General features: G+C 44.7%; 1 protein-coding gene across 4 annotated transcripts in view; it reads left to right on the top strand.

Moving 5' to 3' along the window:
• LOC144692865 (choline/ethanolamine transporter flvcr2b-like) overlaps positions 1-18,473 on the top strand; it is an 89,377-nt gene that overhangs the window by 26,339 nt on the left and 44,565 nt on the right. For all 4 annotated transcript variants that reach the window (XR_013579415.1, XR_013579414.1, XM_078561924.1 and 1 more), the window contains exons 2-4: positions 4,004-4,145; positions 9,031-9,171; positions 15,242-15,309. Coding sequence is in view for 2 of the 4 variants with exons in the window: in XM_078561924.1 (XP_078418050.1) it covers positions 4,004-4,145; positions 9,031-9,171; positions 15,242-15,309 (351 nt within the window). In the remaining 2 variants the exon portion in view is untranslated. The remainder of the gene's footprint in view (positions 1-4,003; positions 4,146-9,030; positions 9,172-15,241; positions 15,310-18,473) is intronic.

Here is an 18,473-nt window from a genome sequence, read left to right as displayed (position 1 = left end):
TATGGTTATTACTGTCATTCCTTCACCCTTTTCTTTTGATTTTATTTTCTAGGTTTCATTGTTTAAATTTTCACTGTGGTACTGCGTCCTTTCCCCAATCAGCACTCTGCTAATCTGAAGCAAAATATCCTTTGTAAAGATAGGGAAAAGCTGAGACAAAAACTGCCAATTGGGGTTGAAAACTGTGAAGAGAAAAGATGTTTGTCAGATGTTGGCAGACGTGCTGTGTACATCCAGTATGTTCCATTTATTATTCATTTTCACCTCATCATAAGACATTCTGAGCAGGTGAATGTTAACTCTGGCCCAAGTCGAACTCTGTAGTTACTGATCCACCATTTTCAGGTCAATGAATACTCTCCTAAAGCTAAACTCATAAGTTCCAGCCCAGTGACCCCTATCAATGTTTACAGGTAGTTAAAAATCATCGGAACCTGACATTCACATAATATTGAGTGTGCAGTTCAAGATAATCGACAATTACAAGTTGTAATTCCTAACAAGCAGGTTTTGTCTCTTCACTTAACTTTTTCCCTCTCCTCCTGAAGGTTTTGATTTTAACTGGGATACAATTCCTCAGGCACTGACAGCACTCCAGAGTCTTGCCCAAGTGTCATTCTTATGTGAGTCTAAGACAGTGAACCATGACAGACTATTTCACAGAATCACACAGTGCAGAAGAGGCCCTTCGGCCCATCGAGTCTGCACCAACACGTGAGAAACACCTGACCTACCTACCTAATCCCATTTACCAGCACTTGGCCCATAGCCTTGAATGTTATGACGTGCCAAGTGCTCATCCAGGTACTTTTTAAAGGAGGTTAGGCAACTCGCCTCCACCACCCTCCCAGGCAGTGCATTCCAGACCCTCACCACCCTCTGGGTAAAAAAGTTTTTCCTCACATCAGTGAAGAGCTGATCCCACTTTGTCTGTATTTAACATCCACGTGTGTGTTTTCTAATTGGTTAGTGTTGGTAGCAGAAGCACTTAACCGATTTTGGCCACTACCCCTGTGTACATTAATGGCAGTTGTACTATCCTCAGTGATCACTGGTGATACAGTTAACTTGGCAGGGGAAGGCCTGAACATTGATTCTAGGACTGTTTTAATGGGCTGTTTGGATAATTTTCTAACCCACAAATATAAAGATTTTTATCAGTGAGAGCAGTTTTACATTCTGAGGAAACAGAATCATAGAATCACAGAATTTTAGCCACACAGAAGGAGGCCATTTGGCCCATTGTGTCTGCACTGGCCCTCCAGAGAAGCAGTGACCTAGTTCCATTCTCTTGCCTTTTCCCCGTATCCTGCACATTGTTTCTATTCAAATAATCATCTAATGCCCTCTTGAGTGCCTCGATTGAACCTGCCTCCACCACATTACCAGGCAGCACATTCCAAACCCAAACCACTCGCTGTGTGAAAATGTTTTTTCTCACGACACATTTGCTGCTGGAAGGAATAGCAGATCGCTAGAAATTATATTGCAGGGTTTTATTGAAAGTGGCTGTGTGTTGGAAAACTTTAAAGTGATCAAAGTAATGCCCGTCCTCAGAAAGAGACACTAAACTAACCCAGGAATTAGTCAACATCTGCCGTCCGGAAAATTTTATTTAAAGATGAAACTACTTAAATATCCAGAAGTTTATCAAACATGGACCAACTTCTTTGAGGTGGTCACTTCTCTGGTGGCTGGAGGAATATTGGTGAGATTTCAGCCATTAACCCTAGAAATAAAGTCCAGAGACTCAACCTTCTGGAACAAAGGAGCAGGAGAAGGATATTCAGCCCCTCAAACCTGTTCCACCATTCACTGAGATCGTGGCTGATCTATGGCCAAACTCCATATGCCCAGCTTTACCTGGTATCCCATCATACCCTTGGATAAGGAAACTGAGGAGACTGGACCTATATTCTCCAGCGTTTAGAAGAATGAGAGGTGATCTCATTGAAATGTACAAAATTCTTACTGGGTTCGACCGGGTAGATGCAGGAAGGATGTTTCCTCTGGCTTGGGGGTGGGGTGGGTGGCAGGGGCATGGTATCTTGGTCTGGAACCAGGGGACACAGTCTCAGAATAAGGGGCAGGTCATTTAGGACTGAGATGAGGAGGAATTTCTCCAGTCAGAGGGCGGTGAAGCTTTGGAATTCTCTACCCCAGAGGCTGTGGAGGCTCAGTCATTGAGCATGTTCAAGATAGAAATCGATAGATTTCTGGAGACTAATGACATCAAGGGATACGGGGATAGAGCAGGAAGATGGTGTTGAGGTAGAAGATCTGCCATGATCTAATTAAATAGTAGAGCAGGCTCGAGGGGCTGAATGGCCTAGCCCTGCTCCTGTGATAATAAAAATTTTATTAATCTCAAATTTAAAATTAACCATTGACCTAGCATCAATTGCCATTTTCAGAAGAGAGTTCCAAGCTTCTACCTCTTTGTGTGTCGAAGTGTTTCGTAATTTCACTCCTGAAAGGTTAAGCTTTAATGTTTAGCTCTTTCCCTCTAGTTCTAGACTTCCCACCCAGCAGGGATTGTTTCTCTCTATCTACCCCATCTCTCCTTAATACCTTGAAAACTTCAACCTAAAAATGGAAACTAGTTTCTCTGACTGTGTGTCCTAAATTTCTTTGACTGAAACAGAGATAACATCAACATTTAATAATAGGTTCCATTTATAGTTGAAGGAAAGTGGGTAGGGGGATATGACAACAGTACATGTACATGTGGAAGATAAGCATTCACAAGGGTTAGTCGAGCCAAATAGCTGGTTTTCACGTAAGTTCAAAGTGAAACCTGTCTTTGTAATTTTGTTTTTTATTCATTCATGGAATGAGAGTGTTGCTGGCTGGGCCAACGTTTATTGCCCATGACTAATTGCCCTTGCGAACTGAGTGGCTTGTTAGGACAGTTAACCCTATAAGCTCTGGTAATTCCTTCCAATTGTGCAGCAGGTATGGAGAGGCTGAGCTCGGTGAAAAAACAACCTGCTTTTCAGTGATATAGAATATGACTGGAACATTTTGTCTCTCTGAGGGTCATGAGTCTTTGGAACTCTCTTCCTCAAAAGACAGAGGAAGCAGAGTCTGAATATTTTTAAGGCTGAGCTAGATAGATTCTTGATAAACAAGAGGGTGAAAGGTTACCAGGGGTAGGCAGGAATGTAGGGTTGAGGTTACAATCAGATCAGCCATGATCTTATTGAATGGCAGAGCAGGCTCGAGGGGCCGAATGGCCTACTCCTGCTCCTAATTTGTATGTTCGTATGACATATGGGGCAGAATTTTCGGGTTGGCGGGCCTGGGAGCAGCCGGGGAACAGACTGCTAACCGTGATTGGCCCCTGGCCACGATTTCAGCACTGCCGGGATAGGGGTGGGAGGAGGGCGAGCGCTGAAGTCAGCGCGGGCTTGGGGGAACGCAGAATGAAAGCTCCCTGACGAAGAGCTGACGAAATTAAAATCAATGAAAACAGAAAGTAAAATTGGGAAAAAATGTCCAGCGATGTGTCAGAATGAGACACCTCAACAGATGGATGATGGAATTTTTTCGAAACATTTAAATTTAAAAAAATTAATCATGGAAACTTCATCCAGCCCTTGGATGAGGTTTCCTCAAAAAGGCTAAGACCGCCCAGGTGATTCGCCCGCCCGCCCGCCAACTGTAACATTGGACGGGCAGCGAAAAATCACCGTCAGTTGCTACTTTAATGGCCTTAATTTGGCGGGTGCTCTGCCAACTCTCACATGCGACTGCCGACCAAAATATCACAGGAGTGTGCGATGGCGTTAGGACACTTGCCTGGCGTCATTGCGCGGTTTCACACCCCAGGGTGTCAGGCACACGCCCGCACGCCAAGCGGAAAATTCTACCCATGGTTTCCTCTCCCACCTCCTGTCATATTCCCTCCTCTCAGAGATGTAAATCATCAATAAGTAAAGTATGTGTAACCTGTATATAGTTTTCTATTCATAACGCTTCACTCTATTCTGTCTCTCCACAGATGGGAGTGGCTCTGGGGTTTCTAATTCCTCCCATACTTGTACCAAATGTGGATGACCTGGATCAGCTGACTTACCATATCAACACCATGTTTTATGGCACTGCTGCAGTGGCAACTGTGCTTTTCATTCTTGTTATCCTAGGTAAGGAGCCTGTGAAATGAGCTAAAAAAAGACATGCTGCCTTTAAAAAAAAGAGTTCCATGATCAAAAACGTATTGTAGGTGGAGCTGGGAACGGATTTTGGCTTTGCTTCCACAGCTGCAGTTTGGCTGCCACTGCTTCCTTGTGTAGTGCTGCAGACAGTATTACAGTGCACGGTCCTTCAACCTGCTGAAGATAAACAGTGTTAGGTAATAGAAAGTTAAGATGTTTGTTAGAGTATACAAAAAGCGGATGTAAAATGAGTAGAGCATGATACTGTTAAGTGGTGAGTCATGAACAAATAAATTGAGTTATCCTTTACTTTAAGACTATGATTGCATTTAATATTCCTTTTAAAGAGAAGACAATGCCTTTATATAATGCGTTTCATATCCTCTGTACCAAAACACTTCGTGGACAATGAATTATGTTTGAAAGATTTAGTCACTGTTATGTGAGTAAATGGGACAGACAATTTAAACATATCAATCTTCCACAAACAATAATTGACTAATTCATTTCTTACGATGGTAGTTGAGAATTACAGGATTGGAAGAGGCCATTCACCCCTCAAACCTGTTCAGGAAGATCATGCCTGATCTGTACCCCAGTCCCAATTACCAGCTTTTTCTCCAGATCCATTCACACTCTTCCCTAAATTAAAATCTTTGAGATTGTGATAAGCCCAGTGGGTGAAGAGTTTAGGTGGTGTTCTAAGTGCCAGCGTGAGGCAACTTCAATGTAAAGGAAAATGAGACTGGGCATTTATTTTAGAATTAGGGCAACTATATTCTATGATATTAAGCCAAACAGCAGTAATGTGTGCAATCCTTCCATGTGCACGCCAGCGGGATCAATGGTGGGCAGGAAGGGGGAGAATTAGGCAGGAGGTCTCAAAATCAGTTTCACACCATCGTGAAATGACGGCAGAATCTTCCAATACTGTCATAGCAGATCGAGATTCACCTGCTGGACGTCCATGTGAAAGTGATTTGCATCTTGCTAATGGGATGCAAATGAAGACCAGACAAGAATCTTCCCCCCACGCCCAATTCTCCATGACACCAGTGGGAAAACATGTTGGTCCAGAACAAGTCTGGACCAATATGGTGTGCAAAAGTCAGGACTTACCTTAAAAGCCTTGCAGCTCACGGACACCTGATAAGAAGATGGAGGCCTCCATCTACTGGACCCTGGAGCAACCCGTGCATCACAGGGGTGGGTGGAGCCTCATCCACGTGGCTTTTCCACAAAGGAGCTTTCTCCAAGCCGCAACTTCACTTAGCCTCCAACGCTTCTCCCAGGGCCTTTTCCATGGGGATTCGGATCCTTGGGCTGTGGGATGGGAAGCAGCAGGAGGTACTGATAGGCAGTGAAGGAGGGTTGGCGGGGGGTGGTTGTTAAGGAAGTCTAGGAGCTCTGCAGGTGTGGTGGGGACCTGGAGGGGGACATTGTGTTTGGGGGTCCAGGAAAGGGTTTCACAGAGTACAGGGAACGAAGGGGGAGGTTAGGAATGGGCCATGTTGGTAGCTGGGCCGGGGTTGGGGAGGCACAGCGGGGAGAAAGTCCAAGCGAACGTGCCCACAGGGAGGGGTTAGTGGATTCAATTGTTGACTTCTGGGGACTGAACTCAGGGTATGGTTAAGGTTACAGGGGGCAGAGGGAGCCGGTAGGGTAGTGGGGGGGTGGGGGTTGGGGTGGGAGGTTGTCAGTTGAGGATGCAGCAAGAATCAGTTGTGGTGACACGGAGGTAGACATGGACTCGGTTGGGCAGGAGGTGGTCAGGAAGGTCAGTGTGAACGGGGTGGGATTTTGGGTTGGAAGGGAACATGCACATTCACCTGGACATTCTCAAAGGAAAAGGGTTCAGGTTGGAAGGTTGGGGAGGTCGAAGGTGATGCGGGGTGGGAAGGGGGCATCATTGGTGATGGGGGAAAGGGTGTGGGTGACTAGGGGAGGGAAATGGTGGGAGAGTGCAGACAACAACCATGCTGGTCAACTGAAAAGTGACCAGAGCCTCGTGTTGGATGGACAAAGATGCTGCGTGGGAGTTAGATCAGTGAATGGGCAGAGATGCAGGTCATCTCAGCTGGACAGCTGAGGCAGTATTGACTATGCTGGGGACCAGTGGTATGAATTTGACAGTGAAGGCTCTGCCTGCACTTGGCTCTGAAAGGCCCTGACACAGCCCCTTCTCCCTACCTCCCTGCAGAATCGCCCATGGGGTGCACGAGAGGTGCTTGTGGGGCTTGGGGGAGAGGGTGGTGGGTGTGCTCACTAAGCCTTAGGAACAATGTTGAAAATGGCAGTGAAAGTGATTATATTTACAGAGGTCAGATTTGTGACAACATTTGTACACCCACACAACCAGCTGTGATCAAAGGTTCTTGATTTTCTGAGGCCTACCACTTCTTCTAGGTGCTGCCCTGACATCCGCAGCTGAGGTGGAGACAGCCTGTGCAATGATTGCCTATGATTTTGGCGGCTGTCCTCTGGAGATTTGAGGCCTGGAGGGCCCCAGCTTGCTTTGACTGTCCTCCTGTGGGCCTGCTACTCCCTCTGCTGTGACAGAGGACGGGCTTGAAGGGGTCACAGGCAAAGGGGACTCAGAGGGAGAGGAGAGCCTCTGAGATGCCTGAGCGGATAACCCAGTGGTGCCCAGCTGCCTCTCCTCCTCCCTCTGGGTGCCTGAGGGCCCCGGTCTGACTCGAGGGAAGGAACACCTGGAGGGAGGTCGAGGTGCCCCGTTTCCCCCTCACGTTACCACTACAGGAACTCACCCATGGCTACCACGATGCAATGTAGGTCTATATGCATCTCCAGCAGGAAGTGGCCGTTCTGCTGGACAAGGGTCACTATGGCATCCACCACCCTCCCCATGGTGACTTCAGTGCGTACACATGTGGGCATCAGTTTATCAGAGAGCAGGTGGACAGACTGCTCAACTCGCGTGCCACTCTGCTGAGGGCCTCCAACAGTTCTGCCCGATGTCCTCCCACCACTTGCTGACTCTCCACCATGAATTGGAAGGCCGATTCCAGAGGCTCGTCATCAGACTCAAACCTCACAGATGCCTCTTCTACAGCAGTCCTCTGAGTGCCAGGGAGCTCGACTGTACCTGCCTCCTCCTGCTGGGGACATGTGTCCATGTGGTGAACACCAGATTGTGAGATCCTCCCTAAGCTACAACCAATACCAGCCAAGGTGTGCGTCCCTGGGTTGGTGGAGGGTGTAGGTGTCTGCTGTGACATCTCTCCTCTTCTTCTCTCTCCTGGCTCCTCTCTGGACTGAGGCCTGACAGGGAGTCCTCCTCCTCCTTGGGCCTTTGCCTCTTTCTGGTGGCACTTGTAAGTGAGAGAGGACGGAGTGAGTGACAACATGAGCTGCCTCTAACATGGAGGCACATTTGATCCTCAAGTTTCTATACCATGGATGGATCCTTACTGTGTGGACGCCCAAGTCTGAGCTGCCCATTGCCAATGGCTTGTACCCGCTCCACACCTGCCTTCTGAACTGCCCTCTCTTCAAACTCTGTCAGGTGTCTCAGATGTTCTCTCTGGTTGTGCCTCATCTTCTCCTGCTGAAAGAGAACAGGACGTGGGTTTGAGGGGAGTTGCATGTTGCGTCCATTTGAACATTGCCATTTGGATCATTTCTCATACTTCCACTAGTAAGGTAGCCCACTGTGGCGTGGCAGGGCAGAACTGCGCCACGAGTTGTCCAGAAGGGTTGTGGGCCAGCACCCTGCAGAGTGCTGAGCCCATCCACATGCAAGGAGAAGGCTCAGACAGGCATCTGATTTGGGGAGGTTGCTGGTACCCTCTGCGTTTAAGCCCCATTCCCTCCTCCCCATACAGTGTTCTCTGTCTGTTGAAGGGTGAAGGAGGCACAGTGGTCACTCTGCTGTAGGGTGGATGCGCTGCAGTCGGGTTGTGAAGCATGACTGTGCCGTTGCCACTGAGGCCCACATACCCTGACATATTGGTTCTGTTGTGTTTATGTGACCAGCTGAGGAGTTACTCACCCTAGCAGAGCGAATGAGTCTGTTCATCCTTTTGTGGCATTGTGTCACTGATCTCTTCTGTACCGCCCAGGCACCTGTGCCCATCAGCCGGGTAAAGTATACTCCCCTGGACCTCCACATGGTCTAGGAGGACGCGCAGGGAGGTGTCGCTAAACTTCAGGACTGAGCCTTCACCTCCCCTTCCACACATTTCTGTAGTTTGTATTGACATTGAGGATGTCTGGGCATCTTTTAAAGATGGTGTCTGGATACGACAGCGGGTGTGTGCCATTCAGCCCACCCCACCATGGAGTAGGCCACAAAAACCCCAGCTGCATAATTAATAACACCGGGGCCAGGAAATACCGTGGGATTTCCCACTGGCTTCTGCAGTGGGATACACTCCCCATCCCCACCAGATGGGAGAATTCTCCCCAGTGAGTGTGACTCTGATGATGTGTTCAGAGATTGAAGAAGAGCTGGTGCAATATATTAATGTACATAGCGGCTTAATTTTATTCTTTCATGGGATGTGGGCTTTGCTGGCAAGCTGTGGTGCAATTTGGACTCTGGGGCATTAGCCTGAGCCTCTGCATTGCTAGGCCAGTAACTATACCACTATGCCACAATTTCCCCATAAAGATGTGGACTCATTAAAATATAAATCAGGTGATCCATGACAGTCGGTGGTTGTAAGCATTATTTTATATTTTAATTCCGGATTTTTCTGCTTTCTGATCAAAGCTGGAGTTTAGTAAAGGTTGTGCTAATGTTTAATGCCCATTGTTTTTTAAACAGCTTTTTAATGCAGTGCATTGAACATAGACCTGCAGTTAAAGGGTCAAATGTGGCCTATTCTGTAACTGTGCTCTTTTATATCAGTTTTTCAGGAGAAGCCAGATATTCCACCAAGTCAAGCGCAGGCGGCTATCCTCGCCAACCCATCGCGGGATTACTCCTACATTCAGTCTATTCTGCAATTGGTCAGAAATACGCCATTTTTTCTTCTTATTATTACCTATGGTAAGCTTCCAATCCAATATAAAAACAAAATACTGCAAATGCTGGAAATCTGAAATAAAAACGGGTGTAATGTTCGGGTCACACAAGTGCCAGGCAATGACCATCTCCAACAAGAGAGAATCTAGCCATTGTCCCTTGATGGCATTTCCATCGCTGAATCCCCCACAATTAACGTCCTGGGGGTTACCATTGACCAGAACTGAACTGGACTAGCCATATAAATACTGTGACTACAAGAGCAGGTCAGAGGCTGGGAATCCTGCAGAGAGTAACTCACCTCCTGACTCCCCAAAGCCTGTCCATCTACAAGGCACAAGTCAGGAGTGTGATGGAATACTCTCCACTTGCCTGGATGAGTGCAGCTCCCACAACACCTCAAGAAGCTTCACACCATCCAGGACAAAGCAGCCCGCTTGATTGGCACCACATCCACAAACATTCACTCCCTCCACCACTGACACACAGTAGCAGCAGCGTGTGTACCATCTACAAGATGCACTGCAGCAACTCACCAAGGCTCCTTCGGCAGCACCTTCCAAACCCACGACCATTACCATCTAGAAGGACAAGGGCAGCAGATACATGGGAACATCACCACCTGGAAGTTCCCCTCCAAGTCACTCACCATCCTGACTTGGAAATATATCGCCGTTCCTTCACTGTCACTGGGTCAAAACCCTGGAACTCCCTCCCTAACAGCACTGTGGATGTACCTACACCACATGGACTACAGCGGTTCAAGAAGGCAGCTCACCACCACCTTCTCAAGGGGCAATTAGGGATGGGCAATAAATGCTGGCCCAGCCAGCGACACCCACATCCCGTGAATGAATAAATGAAATAAAAGAAAATGTTGGAAATACTGAGTAGGTCAGACAGCGTGTGTGGAGAGAACCAGAGTTAACTGGTAGTATTTAATGCTCCCCTCACCTCTTGAAGCCATTTCGGAGGTGGAGTTTGATCAGACGGTGGCTTTGAGGAATTCCACCTGTCCCGATCAAGCTTGGGGCAGGCAAAAAGGAGGACAGCTTTGCCACCCGGAGGCCAATTGAGACCATTAAGTAGCCACTTAAGCACCTCATTCTGCTGCCTGATTGAGGGACCTGTTGCTGCCGGGTTACCTGCCTTGAGCCTCTGATTTGCTGGCAGTCCTGCTGTTCGACCGCCCAGTACTTAATCCCAGCAAGACCACAGGACTGGGAGGGAAGCGGACACATCAATGTCACCACCCCAACCAGCGTAAAATTCCCCCACCACAATTTCAAATCCCACTTTGGCAGCTGGGGGAATTTAAATTCAATGAATTAATGTATTTGGAATAAAATGCTGGTCCCATTAAAAATTAATAATGAAACTCCTGGATAGTGTAAAAGCCCATCTGGGTCACTAATGCCCTTTAGGGAGGGAAATCTGCCGTCCTTACCTGGTCTGGCCTACATGTGACTCCAGACACACAGCAATGTGGTTGACTCTTAAATGCCCTCTGAAATGGCTGAGCGAGACACTCAGTTGTACCAAACCATTACAGAAAATATGCACTGTAGGTGACTGCAACAATTCAAGAGGTTGGCTCACCACCACCTTCTCAAGGTCATTTAGGGATGCCCAATAAATGCTGGCCTAGCCAACAACACCCACATCCCAAAAAGAAAATAAATGAAATGTTTATGCTGTTAACTAGGTCTAAACTGTACTGCTCTTTTTCCATCCACTCTTCAAAGCAAACCATGGACTAATTCCTTACACAAAGAACCTTAATCCTCTCTGGATAATTAACCTTGCTAATTATTTTAGAATCCTGGGGTTCTGTGACTCCACTCCTTTTGCATTGGACAGGCAAGGCCACCTTCCTCCTCTCCACCCAATTTGTGCTATTGTGAAATTCTTGGCTTCCAATCTCTGAATCACTCTGGTTGAGCTGTTTCTCATCTCTGTTTCCAAGAGATCTTGTAACTTGTCTGTTTGATGTGCGTTCTAACACAAGATTCCTCTTAACTTGTTTTTCTTCTACAATCTGATCATTTTTTGCTTAACAAGGTCAGGGAAGGTCTTTTATCCTATCTTAATTCAACCATCCAGAGAGATCCCAGTCACCTTACCCCTTGCCACCCCCTCCCCCCACCATTTCAGCAATCAACTGTTTCTTGAACCGGTCCTGATGTTTGGCCTTCATAGAGTTGTTTGTGACTCTAAAGGAGGCCATTTGGCCCATCAAATCCATGCTAGCTCTCCAGTCAGTCCCATTCCCCCTCTCTATCCTTGTTGTCCTATAAATTTATTTCCTTCAAGTGTCCATCCAATTTCCTTTTAAAATCACTGATCATCTCTGCTTTCACCACCCTCATGGGCAACAAGTTCCAGGTCATTACCACTCACTGTGTAAAAATGTTCCTCCTCACACTTGCCCTGTATCTCTTACCCAAAATCTTAAATCTGTGTCCCCCTAGTCTTTGTAACATCAACTAATAGGACCAGCTTTTCCATATCTATCTTATTTAAGTCTGTCATAATCTTGTACAACTCTGTCAAATCCCCCCTCATTCTCCTTTGATCCAAAGAGAACAACCCCAGCTTCTCCAACCTAACCTTGTAACTAAAATCCCTCATCCCTGGAACCATTCTGGTAAATTCCCTCCGCACCCTCTCAAGGACCCTCACATCCTTCTTAAAGTGTGATGACCAGAACTGGACACAATACTCTAGTTGGGGCCTAACCAGAGCTTTATAAAGTTTCAGCATAACATCCCTGCTTTGTACTCAATGTCTCTATTTATGAAGCCCAAGATTCCATCTGCTTTGCTAATTACTCTCTCAATATATCCTGTCACCTTCAAAGATTGACTCAAAGAGAAGGTCCCTCTCCTCCTGCACACTCTTTGGAGCTGTGCCATTAAGTCTGTGTTGCCTCTCCCTATCTCTTCTGCCAAAATGCATTGCCTCACACTTCTCTGTATTAAATTCCATCTGCTTCTTGTCTGCCCATTCTGCTAGCCTATCTGTGTCCTGTTGCAGTTTATTGGTATCATCTTCACTGTTTGCCACTCCTCCAAGTTTAGTATTATCAGCAAGTTTGGTATTATCAGCAAGTTTGGTATTATCAGCAAGTTTGGTATTATCAGCAAGTTTGGTATTGTCAGCAAGTTTTGAAACTTTCCTCTGTATTCCAAAATCCAAAACATTTATATATCGCAATAAAAGTAGCATCCTAGCACTGACCCTTGGGGAACTCTTGGTCCCTTGGACCCTTGGTCTACCATCCTCCAATCTGAAAACAGTTGTATTCCAGTGTGGTGAGCCATTAGAAACACTTGGCCTTTAGCTGCTCTCTCTCTCCTGGACCCTGCTGGACTAACCTGCCCATGATATTCAGTGATATTGTCAGAAAGCTTATAACCGGATATCACAATGGCTTCCTCTGCACCCTACCCATCACCATGGCAACATGAATCACATTTACCTTGTATCCAGGTAGAGATGCTAATTAGTTATGTTTGAGACCCCAACTCTCTGAAAGTAAATGCATAGTTTAAGGCATTACTCTTCTATTTCTGGTTCCTGAATTCTTTAACCTTCATAATTTAACTTCCTAAAATGCACAATTAAATTTGTTGATCAAGATTATTCTTTCTGTTTCTAAGAAGGAAGCATTGTCTCTGTTAGTACACCCTGTTACTGAACTTTCCTTTCTAGCTGCAGCCAAGCACTGTGCTGACAGTTTCACAAATTAACACAGGTGACTAAAATATTGGACTGGTTAATGTCTCTGGAGATTGCTTCTATGGACTTCTAGAAGGCAACTCATAAGAGACTTTCAGCTCAAGTTGAAACTCATGGAATTGAAAACAAATGATTGTCTTGGTTAGAAAATTGGCTGAGTGACAGGAGGCAGGGAGTAGAGATAATGAGCTTTAATTGGCAAGATGTGAGTAGTGGTGTCCTGCAAGGATCCGTGTTGTACCCTCAGCTATTCAGTGCGTTCATTAATGATTTAGATGATGCAATAGAAAGGCACATATCCAAATTTGCTGATGACAAATAAAGACAAAAAATGCTGGAAGAATTCAGCAGGTCTGGCAGCATCTGTGGAGAAAAAAACAGAGCTAATGTTTCGAGTCCATATGACTCTTCAGAGCTAAAGAGAAGTAGAAATGTGATGGATTTTATACTGGTTAAGGGGGGAGGAGCAGGTGGAGCAAAAGAGAAGGTCAGGGATAGGGTGGGAGCTCAGGAGAGATTGACAAGGATGTCATGGACACAGGACAAAGGGAGTGTTAATGGTAGTGGTAAAGACTAAAGAGGGTGCTGATAGTGGCAAAAAGGTAAGAAAGCAGAAGGTGTTAACAAGAACAATGGTCAGCACTTGTGAAAGCAAAATGTAGAATCAAGTGACAGATGGCTCTGTTGCGGGGGGGTGGTTTTGGGGATAAGAAATAAAAAATTAAAAAATTGGATTAAAAAAGGGGGTAAAGATGGAGGAGGGAGTTCATGGTCTAAAGTTGTTGAACTCAATGGCCAGGATTTTATGACCCCTCCCGCCCATGGCCAGCGGGATATTATGGTCCTGCTGAACTGAATTTAAATGGCTTGCCGCATCTGCCATGGGGAGACACGCCACAGTGGGACCTTAAAACCCTGGCCAATGTTCAGTCCGGAAGGCTGTAAAGTGCCTAGTCGGAAGATGAGGTGCTGTTCCTCCAGTTTGCGTTGGGCTTCACTGGAACATTGCAGCAGGCCAAGGACGGACATGTGGGCGTGAGAGCAAATATTGATGATAATGTTGGGCAGTATCGTAAGCAGAATAGGGGAAGCATAACATTATGAAGAGACATTAATAGTCACTGGGAAAAAATTATGGTAAATGAATTTTAAATTAGGCAAATGTGAGGTCACCTATTTTGACTTAAAAAGCATAGAACAGGGTCCTTGCTAAATGATAAACTAGAAAAGCGCTGGTCCAAAGAGACTTGGGGATCCAGGTACACAGATCATTAAAATATCATAAACAGCTACAGAAATAACTTGAAAGGCGAATGGAATGTTGGTCTTTTGTCAAGAAGACTAAAGTACAAGGGGATAGAAGTCCTTCTCCAGCTGTACAAAGCTCTGCTGTGACCACACCTGGAGTTACTGGGTTCGGTTTGGGCACCACACCTTGGGAAGGAGATATTCTACTTGGAGGGGGTGCAGTGTCGATTTAACAGAATGATAACCGGACTCCAAGGGTTAAATTACAAGGAGAGATTACACAAACCAGGGTTGTATTCCCTGCAGTTTAGAATGTTAAGGGATGATTTGATTGAAATTTTCAAGATATTAATTGGAACTGCCAGGGTAGATTGGGAGAAACTATTCTCACTAGTTGGGAAATCTAGACCTAGAATAAAAATTAGAGCCAAACTTTTCAAGAGTGAAATTAGGAAACACTTTTTCATGCAGAGGGTGATAGAGGTTTCTTCATGCAGAGGGTCATAGAGGTTTGGGGCTCTCTTCAGCAAACGGCAATTGATGCTAGATCGATTGTTAATTTTAAAATTGAGACTGATAGGTTTTTGTTCTCCATTGGTTTTAAGGGATTTGGACCAAAGGTGGGTGTATGGAGTTAGGTCACAGATCAGCCATAATTTCATTGAATGGTAGAACAGATTGGAAGGTTAAATAGCCTACTCATGTTCTCAACTGAATTATTACAGTACTCCATTCATCACATGATCACTATTTTACTCACGTATTGATAATTTTATAATTCACCACATGGAGTAGTTTACTCAGAAGATTTAATAATGAAAGAGCTGAGGACGTAAGAGATTCAAGTAAACAATAGGGACGATTGTAATCCTGTAAATCTTTTCAGCTTGGTAAAATAAGAAATGGAATAGTAGAACTCTAGTTTATATTTCTAATCCTGCTTCAGTGGTTCTCCTGATATGCCAGAAATAGAAGATATGAGTGCCTTGACATGAAAGTTATACCTGTATCTGAGCTGCACGAGCTAAGTTCTGATCAGCCAAAAGAAAGTTGAGTTAACTTTAACGAAAGATGGAGAAAACTCTTTATATCTGTTTTTCCACAGGGATTAACACCGGTTCCTATTATGCAGTTTCAACGCTTCTGAACAAGATGGTGCTAACACATTACCCAGTATGTACCCTGTCCTCTCATGGGCTTTTTCTTACTCATAATGTTTCGATGTCAGGAGAAATTGTGACTGCGATTGAAGTGTATTTTTTAATCTCACATATTGTACACCAAACATTCAGTCTGATCAGTCAGGTGGATATAGATCAGTGTCCCCAGACTGACATGTCCCACAGCCTGTTCCCTCTCAGATGATCCCAGTTTCTCATTTGGATTAGGAAAATGGGAAGGGAAGTGAAGCTGACCTAAACCACGACATCTCAGTGTGTGAATATCCCATTACTGAGCACAGGGAACATCTCAGTGTGTGAATACCCCATTACTGAGCACAGGGAACATCTCAGTGTGTGAATACCCCATTACTGAGCACAGGGAACATCTCAGTGTGTGAATATCCCATTACTGAGCACAGGGAACATCTCAGTGTGTGAATACCCCATTACTGAGCACATGGAACATCTCAGTGTGTGAATACCCCATTACTGAGCACAGGGAACATCTCAGTGTGTGAATACCCCATTACTGAGCACAGGGAACATCTCAGTGTGTGAATACCCCATTACTGAGCACAGGGAACATCTCAGTGTGTGAATATCCCATTACTGAGCACAGGGAACATCTCAGTGTGTGAATATCCCATTACTGAGCACAGGGAAAGCAGTGGCATAGAAGTCAGAGGCAATTGGCTTAAATTGCATACAGTACTAATGGAAAGGATACTGCACCTAATATGAGCAGCAGATGTCGTTTGGTTAGAGGTGGTGAGGGAGGGAGAAAAGCAAAAACTGATGGTTAATCTATGCCCTGACTGGGTCTGATGTACAATGTATTGATCCATTCAGGCTGACACTATTCAATAGTTTTTTTCTACTATGCTAACCTGGATATTCTATGATTCTGCAAATACCACCTGCTTCTGCATAAAACAGGTTAATTTTTGCAAATTTTACATTTCTGCTTAAGAGCTGTTTTACAATTTTATTCATTTAAAAAAAATATGTTCCTTAACATGCAAAAGCAACCTTGACTGAGATCAGTTCAGTGGTTGCTGCATTCTGACACTTGAACCTGTACCTATAGTTAGCTAACGAAATGGGGAGAGCAGCTGCACTTCCATGAACATAGCTTATTTGGAGTGTCGACTCTCTGGTTGTCTTCCTTACCAGTTGTGAGTGTATCATAAGCATATTCTGGAAATACACCCTGTTTTTTTTTCACCTTCAGTTGACAGCAGTTCCATTGTTAGCACATCAAGCACCTTTAAATTATCCTTCTGTAGTTTCTTTTGCAAGTCATTTTGTAAAATTTGGGTAGAGTTTTAACTCCATAGCCCACTGTCTTTGGAAAGTGGGAGGTGCTTATGGATTTATGTTTGAAATTGGTTAGTCGAGGTTTATATTGCTTCACTGTTGTACTGGACCGGTTTCAAGAAATCCAACTGGTCATCATTCCTTTGGATTACCAACTGTGATGTCCATGGATAATGCCTGAAGTCGTCAGGTATTCCAGAATGCGGTGGGCATTCTGGTATCTATCAAGTGTAAGTCATTGAAATGACTGAAGAATTTTCAGAAGATCCTTCAAATATCACCTGAGCTTCGAATTGGTTAAGTGTCAATAATAGTTACAGTTGATGCTAACACAATATTCAGCGAAGACCTGCATATCAAAACAGGCAAGCTGTTTAAGTGCTGCTATAATACTGGCAACCAGGCAACCACCCAAAGAAAATTGTCCAGATGTGTCCTCCCCACATAACACAGTAAAAATCTAATCTGGCCAATTATTGCCCTTATTGCCTCTTTCAAATCATCAGTTAATTGATGGAAGGATTCATCAACAGAGGCATCAAGTGACACCCACTCACCAATAACTGGATTACCGTTGCTCAGTTTTGGTTTCCTACATAGTTAACAAATTAATAATAAGGAAACATTATCATGGAAATAAGGAAAATGCAAGTGATGAGGAATATTTTTACACAAAAAGCTGAACAGGCTGTCTTCTATAGAGGTGGCTGAGAGGTGATCTGATAAAGGTCTTTAAAAATATGAAGGACTTCAATAGGGCAGATGTTGAGAAATGAAATTATATATTCATCTGGATTTGCGGCAAATTGAATGTTTGAAATGAGCCCCCAATGCCAGGAATTTCCTTGCAGCTTCTCCCACCACCACCTTAACTTTGGCCCAATAACATCAACAGAACTGCATTTACATAAAAGGTTACAGTTGGTAGAGCAATTATCTCCGTAAATAAGAAAAGACCTCGCCTATTTGCATGTTATCTATTCTTTTCAATATTTTAAAGACCCAGATCAATACTCCACTAAGTGAAAGCGTATGATTAGAACTAGAAACAGAAATAATTGCAAAAAATGGTGTCAGCTAATTTTTCTTGAGCTGCTGAGAACAGGGGGAACTGCTGTCAACAGAGAAAGGAAGCAGGGTGCATTTCGAGAGTGAGGAGAGAAATGAACAGCCAGCTGGTTAATGCCCTCCTGCTTGACATATCCAAGTTCTCAGGGAGAGCAGATTCCAAGAGAGTTTCCCTCTACTTAGATGAGTGGTTTATCAGCTTTCCCGGTTGTGGGGGGGAGGGGCACTGCACTCCTGCAGACTCATTACCATAACATTGCTGGAGGTGGGGGTGAGCATTCCAAAGGTGGACTATATTATTGCTGCTGAAAATGTCTTTTATTTAGTCATGGCAATAAAATCATTATGTGACAAAAGGCACGAGAAAGAAAAAGATCTACCACATGTCACTACTGCTGTCAGTAACAGTATTATACTGACACAAAAACAGAAACCAGCCCATGATAGATCTTAGGCCAGTTTACAGCCTCTGGTGATTTTTGAATGATAAATGAGGATTTATGTAGTCCTCACATAGCCCCTTGCAGATGCCTCCTGCCTTTGAATACAACAAAAACTGGCGATAAGAATAGGGTGTTTAACCTCTCTGAACTCATCCCTCTAGTATTCTGCCTCCCAGAGTGTTTCAAATCTTTCTCAGTACAGAGGTTTGTGTTGGTCGATGTGTTCACTACTTTCCACTAATCCTATTAATCAGGTTTGTTTTATATTTATTTAATATTTTCTGTACTTCTGTGAGTTTTCAATGCCTGTGAAAATTGAATCAACACTTTCGCATAGTCTGACATT

This window comes from Cetorhinus maximus, chromosome 18 (genome assembly GCF_964194155.1).
Source record: "Cetorhinus maximus chromosome 18, sCetMax3.hap1.1, whole genome shotgun sequence".
Taxonomy (NCBI): domain Eukaryota; kingdom Metazoa; phylum Chordata; class Chondrichthyes; order Lamniformes; family Cetorhinidae; genus Cetorhinus; species Cetorhinus maximus.
The sequence above is the reverse complement of the archived record's forward strand: the minus strand, read 5'-3'. Positions and strand labels throughout refer to the sequence as shown.